Raw genomic sequence first — 6821 nt, 5'->3', positions numbered from 1 at the left:
ATCTTCACGAACGCCACACTTTAGTAGATAATACACGTGGCAGCGCCAATGACTCACCGATCATGGGATCTCCTTCAGAGGTCTAACTTAAACATGTGTGTTTTGAGGGCTGTTCTAAAGGCAGATGGTGACTGGGAATCCCTAATGCTCCGGGGGATTTTCTCCCAGACAAGAGGTCCCTGGTACTTGACTCTCTCTCATATCCATAGTTAGTTGATTTTCTGTTTCTTTTTGGTTTACTAAGTACATTGGTATCTGTTGCAGAGCGAAGAGAGGAGAGGTTTGAATATTTTGATAACATCTCAGAGAGATAAGCAGGTCCTGTACCATGAAAGAAAGAGAAACAAATGCATGCAATTTTGTATTGAATACGACTTCTTACAGGCAGCCAGTGAAGAGATCTCAAAACAGGTGTGATGTGGTGTCTTTTAGGGGTCTTTGTGATTAATCTGGCGGAGTTGTTCTGTACTTTCTGCAGTTTTTCAATGAGATAGTCAAAAGAACCAGAAAGAAGGGCATTTCCGTAATCTAGCCTTGAAAGAACGAGAGAGCAAATGAGGGTTTTTGTAGCATCGGAAGAAAGGCAGTGGCGGATGGAGCTAATTTTTCTCAGTTCATAGTAGGCATTTCTACAGACAGTGGAGACTTGTTGTTTGAAGCAGAGAGTTTCGTCGAAGATGACACCGAGGTTTCGTACTTGAGAAGCCAACTGAATATCAGATAAGCTCCGTGCAAAAGATGCCCTTGCGTAAAAATAGTGGTAGGCCTACATTAATGTCTAACTCTTGTTCTCGTGTTTTGTGTGGGTGTTTGTGTGTGTGTGTGTGTAAGTCACGGTGTGTGCGCACACACACGCAGGCACGCTCACACACCGTGGGCGGCACTGTTAATAGATCTACTCGTTTAATGTCTTAAAAGTATGTTATCCTATTTTGGGCGAGGGCTGGATGCAAAAAAAAAGAGGTGCGAGAATGCTTATTGTATTTACCTCGGACATTAAAAAAAATCTTATCTTATCTTATCTTCTCTCTCTCTCTCTCTCTCTCTCTCTCTCTCTCTCTCTCTCTCTCTCTCTCTCTCTCTCTCTCTCTCTCTCTCTCTCTCTCTTCTTCTTCTTCTACGTTCGTGGGCTGAAACTCCCACGTACACTCGTGTTTTTTGCACGAGTGGAATTTTACGTGTATGACCGTTTTTTACCCCGCCATTTAGGCTCTCTCTCTCTCTCTCTCTCTCTCTTTCTCTCTCTCCCTCCCAATCAATGGAAATGTGAGAAGGTACAGTGATTGTGTAACAGCACATAATTGCCTTTTTGGCAGCAATTTAGAATAAAACAAAAAACATTTTTTATTACAATTTCCGTTGTATTCAGATATCAAAACTGATTTATTAATTGTTATGGAAACATCATGTAACATTCTTCAGATATTGAATGTCACGTTGAGACACCATGAGGTGTAGGTCTCTAGCAAACTGTATACGGATTACGCGATTAGACGAAGACATTTGTTTTCTGGGGTAAATTGCAAATGAATATGTTAATGTTGATATTTGAGTACAGTTACACGTTTGTCTTATTTTTCCCTCCGACTTTTTGCACATGTGTTTTTACATGTGTGTGTGTGTGTGTGTGTGTGTGTGTGTGTGTGTGTGTGTGTGTGTGTGTGTGTGTGAGACGTTGATCTGACTGTGACGTGCGTCGGCGGTCTGACTGAGCCTGGCTTTGCGGGCGACCGTGGACGCAGTCTATCCGCATGATATCAGTTAATTCTTCCAATCATTTCTCCCCATGGTTTTAGGCAAGCGATTCACAGAGCGCGGCGCGCTGTGCAGCGCGGCGACTCGATTCACAGAGCGCGGCGTGTTGTGCAGCGCAGCGATTCCCAGAGCGCGGCTATTGCTCTCACCAGCGCAGATTGTTGACGCGCTTTATTTCAGTTGTACATGTATGATTATCAGCAACATTTTTAACAACAATTGATTGCACCTACCTCTTTTATATTATCGAGTCAAGTGAATCTATACACCAATTAACAGTTCCAGCGCTTACATGGAACGAAGAAGGAACCCGAAAGAGGAGAAAAAACACTCGAAAAAACCGATCTGCTCTGCGTTCAAATCAACCAGAAAAACAAGAAAAATTGCGTATTTGTGTGCCCGATGTAATCCTTAGAACCTTTACACTCTTTCTTTGGACACTCAAAAGCAACTTCAGGGCTGCAAGACTACAAAATTGCACTTTCTGCAGACTGAATATATACGCGTTCTCAATGATCAACCGGAAAAAAAAACCACGAAAAAAACGATCTGCGCATGCGCGAATTCCAAAATGGCTGCTGAAGTGTTAACTGGTGTTACACCGATTAACAGCGGTTCCGTGCGGCACTGTACTCGGATACTTGTTTAAAAACTTGACGTCATCCCAGTTTAAAAACTCAGCTGCTTTCCATATCGTAGAAGCCATTGCAATGACATGTAGTGATATGACTGCCAAGTATTCAAGGCGGCCGGAACCGATTAGGCACGTCAGTTTTACAGTCGGCGCAGCGATATACGGGCCAGTGAAACTGAACTCAGTTGAAAAAGTGAGAGAGAGAGAGAATGGAGCTCTGTTTTTCGTTTCATTGAGTTTTATTTCTCAAATAGATCAGATAGATGTAAACTTTGCGATTGTGAAGAAAATGTAACAGCAGAGTAGGCTACATCGCGCGTCGTGAATCGCAGCGGCTCCTCGTAGCGCCGCGCGTTGTAAATCGCAACGCTGCACAACGCGCCGCGCGCTGTGAATCCACTTCGATGGTTTTATGTTGTAGGATTAAAAAAATAATCCTTTGAGAATCCCTAAAAAAATATTTTATGGGCCAATCTGGCAATCAATACTTTTTTCAGACGGCCATACGATGATATTGTGTGCATGTTGTTTTTCTTGTGATTTAAAAAAAAAGGGGTCTCATTTCTTATTTTGTACAATTTTTTGTCGATATTTCTCCCCTCCAAAAAGAAGATTGTCTCCCTTCACCACCCCATCACCAACTGACCTTTTTTCATGTCCACGGACGGTATGTCGGCAGTAAGTCGTATCTGATAAAAATTAGTTTTACATGATACTAGTTTTGAATTTTGTGTAACTTGCAGTCCTGTTTAATGCTATATTTGAGACAATTAGTTTATCTCTAAAAGCATTATGTTTGTGTGACGCTTTACGACAACCAAAAATCAACAAATGAGGTAACATGCATTTTGATTGGTCAACTCCAACCAATCAATGACACACCTTCACAGTATTTGATGCGAATCGGCCAAAATGGCAGTCAGTATAAATTCTCGACGCGGTCCGGGCAAGGTCGTGAAGATTTATGACGTAAATCTCGTAATTAAACTAATCTGTTGTCATCTTTACTCGCTTGTTCCATCGAAATTGTCACTTCATCGATTTGTCGGGCCTGTGCGTGCTCGTACTGTCGAAAGATCGTCTTCCATGATAGGTTGTTTTTGTGCTTTTACTAGCGTTTGGCAATGTGTTACTGTTAGGCAATGCACAAAATGGCCTGACTTGGAAGTTGTTTCTTCCGCTTCGAATATTACATCCTGTTTGAGAATGCACTAGAAGTGCATCTGAAGCTACGGTTAAAAACGCCTTTTCAAGACACTGGATGAAAGTTCATCTGAGAAAAAGCCATGACAACAAGGTATTAATCTGATTTTGTTTCAAATTTTAAGTTTGCGGAAGAACTGAAACTGAAGTAAAAGCTTGCATTAATAGTACAAAACGTGCATGTTGCTCTTCAACGTACCTTTTACTGTTTTAATTTTATTCTAATGTGAAGCAAATGACATCATCTGAATGATTTTGGGAGAACGCTTAGTGTGTATTGTCTGTGCTTGTTCAAGTTGTTGATATTATTGTTAGGCTAAGTTAAAGTAAACACTGTCTTGTTTGTGGTAATTTACAAAACTTCTTTTGACTTCACCAGCGTATCAGCCCTTCAGATTTTACTCAGCATTTAATTTTGCACATGCATATGAGGGCAGCAGCTGCAGAAAAAGTCATTCACTGATGCAGAGCTTGCTGCTAACTGCTACGCATTCAGTAGTTTCAGCGTAGCAAACTAGCATGCAATGCTTTAAGAGCAATTGCTACGCCAAGCTCAAGATAGCTACGCTTAAACAAATAATCACAAGCAGGCAACAGTTCCCCCTTTTTTGTGAGTCCTGGTAGAGGTACTCATTTCTGCTTCCCATGCACTCCGTCAGTCTGTGTGGCGGTCACAAAATGGTTCATAAAACATTGTCTACATATGGTGAAAAGTGGCACTGCAGATACTCTCTAATGGGCATTTTATTTTCCTACATTCTCATGAAACTTGATTAAAAATGTCTATTCTTGTGGAAGACAGCATAAATGCCAATGTGGGAATATATTTTAGAAAAATTCAAAAAAAATCTCATTTGCTGCACTTGAGGCTTTAAGTTTAACAATGCAGGTCTGGTCATTGTACACACAGTAAAAAATCTGTTTTATAATAAAAACAATTTGTACGTTCATCTCTACATACATGTATTAAATTAATAGACATTTTCCTGAGATAACTGTCAAGTGTCAGGATTTTCAAGCAGTGTCTCAGTTCCCACGCCCTGGACACTGAAGAGGAAGTACGGCTTGCTGCTGGCGGCTTAGTTTAACCTGCCATCGCAACGAACAACTAACTCTAATGTTATGCTGTGTGTGCTTTAATATGAAAGCCCTTTTCTTTCAAAATTATTCTCTTCGAAGCCACGATTCGCTGCCGATTGTTGTTGTGACAATAATTGATGGCATGCAGCATGGTTTGGTTGAGGTCACGTGAGTTTGGAAAAACACACATGCTTTAGCGACCTCTGCAAGCAATCAGCAGGGAATTGTCACTCAAATATAGGCGTATTTTTGAAAGAAAAGGGTGTCATACATAATAAATGATACAAAGTACACACTGCATAATAATAACATTTACATCAGAGTTAAATGTTTGTCGCAATGGCAGGTAAAAGCCGTCTGCAGCGTGTCACACTTCTGCCTTAGTGTGTGGAGCACTAACTCTGCCACACCGCTTGACAGTGTTAGTTCCGAACATCGTCTATTGCCTGCACATCCTTCTGCACTAAAGAAATCGAGTCTGCTGTAACAATTACAAATGGGTCTTCTTCTTCGTTCATGGGCTAAAACTCCCACATTCACTAATCTTTTTGCACGGTACGAGTGGGTTTTTATGGTATGACCGTTTTTACCCCGCCATTCAGGCAATCATATGCCCCTTTCGGGGTGGGCATTCTGGGTATTTTTGTGTTTCTATAATCAACCGAACTCTGACATGGATTACAGGATCTTTTCCGTGCGCACATGGTCTTGTGCTTGCGTGTACACACAAAGGGGGTTAAGGCACTAGCAGGTCTACACATAAGTTGACCTGTGAGATCTGAAAAATACCCACACTCAACCCACCAGGCGGCCGCGGCCGGGATTTGAACTCGTGACCTTCCGATTAGGAGGCCGATGTCTTATCCACTAGGTGACTCCGCTTGCCCTACAAATGGGTGATATGTGTCACAAAACCAACGCCTACAAGTACAACATAATTATCGTTCTTATGTCAGGTGGTGGTGAATGGTTCAGTTTCCATCAGACTCTGAGGTAAACCATACAGAATTAGGGGTTCTTCTTACCCTCTTGATGAGCCAGTGAAATAAGTAGCCTGTGGAGAAGGATAGGGGCTACGCTTACTACTACTACTACTTTGCTGTGAAAAATAATAAATTGAATAATTCATGGGTTGGGCTTATAATATGTGTTTTACTGTTTCCTGTTATAGTAATTATAAAGTTCCGCCTCATTAGGTCAGGTTTTTAAAGGGGTTCAGGTTTCTAATTCCAGCAATGTCATTGTCTGAATGCACCTGGTGTACCAGTATCATCCATATCATCCATACCTTATTCCTCAACAAAGAATAATATACAAACTTGTGGATCTTTCAAAGCATTCTTGGAGGTACTGTACAACTACAAAGCACACATGGCATGACCCAACAACAAACTACTACATATGTAACTTGAAACAGGAGAAAAAAGTTACTTCTGCATACTAAATTGTAGGTTGATGTGATTTTCTATTTATTTTATGTCTAATAAGTTCATTTTTAATTTCCATTATTATATTGTCCCATCCCTGGGAACTTCCTCCCAATAAAAAGCTAGCAGCAACAGAGTCACGCTACGCAGGTGTGTGCGTGTTCAGGTGTAATCAGCCACCTCACTTATGGCAGAATGACCGAGGTCTTTTACACAGTGGTGACACGGGCTTTGATGGATACCATCTCTGAGTCTGCGCATACATTCCCGGCCTGGATTTGAACCCATGACCGTACAGTCTCAAGTCCAGCAGTCTCAAGTCCAGTGCGCTACCGACCACCAACTCCCCTCCCCCCCCCCCCCCCCCTAAACGTGTGTTTTCCCCTACACCATCCTCAACCACCACCGGGGGGGGGGGGGGGAGGGGGGGTGTATGCTTGGTATTTTTGTGTTTCTATAACCCAACAAACTCTGTCATGGATTATTTACATTTACATGATCTTTTCCGTGCACACTTGGTCTTGTGCTTGCGGTTAAGTTACACACGAATGGGGATTAGGCACTAGCAGGTCTGCACTTAAGTTGACCTGGGAGATCAGAAAAATCTCCATCCTTAACCCACTAGGCACGGCCAGGATTCAAACCCACGACCTTCTGCATGGGAGACCGGCGTCTTATGACCGGCACGGTTGGCCTAGTGGTAAGGCGTTCGCCCCGTGATC

At 42.2% G+C, this 6821-nt stretch overlaps 1 protein-coding gene across 1 annotated transcript in view; it reads left to right on the top strand.

The window, feature by feature from the left end:
- The first annotated feature begins 3315 nt into the window (after positions 1–3315).
- The window catches only part of LOC138954898 (TATA-binding protein-associated factor 172-like), a 53814-nt gene continuing 50308 nt past the window's right edge, over positions 3316–6821 (top strand). Inside the window, exon 1 of the mRNA XM_070326649.1 lies at positions 3316–3686. Within this exon, the coding sequence (XP_070182750.1) occupies positions 3676–3686 (11 nt within the window). The 5' untranslated portion in view covers positions 3316–3675. The remainder of the gene's footprint in view (positions 3687–6821) is intronic.

The sequence above is a fragment of the Littorina saxatilis genome, linkage group LG2 (genome assembly GCF_037325665.1).
Source record: "Littorina saxatilis isolate snail1 linkage group LG2, US_GU_Lsax_2.0, whole genome shotgun sequence".
In the NCBI taxonomy this organism is placed as follows: Eukaryota; Metazoa; Mollusca; class Gastropoda; order Littorinimorpha; family Littorinidae; genus Littorina; species Littorina saxatilis.
Note: the sequence above shows the minus strand (reverse complement) of the source record. Positions and strands in the feature narration are given on the sequence as shown.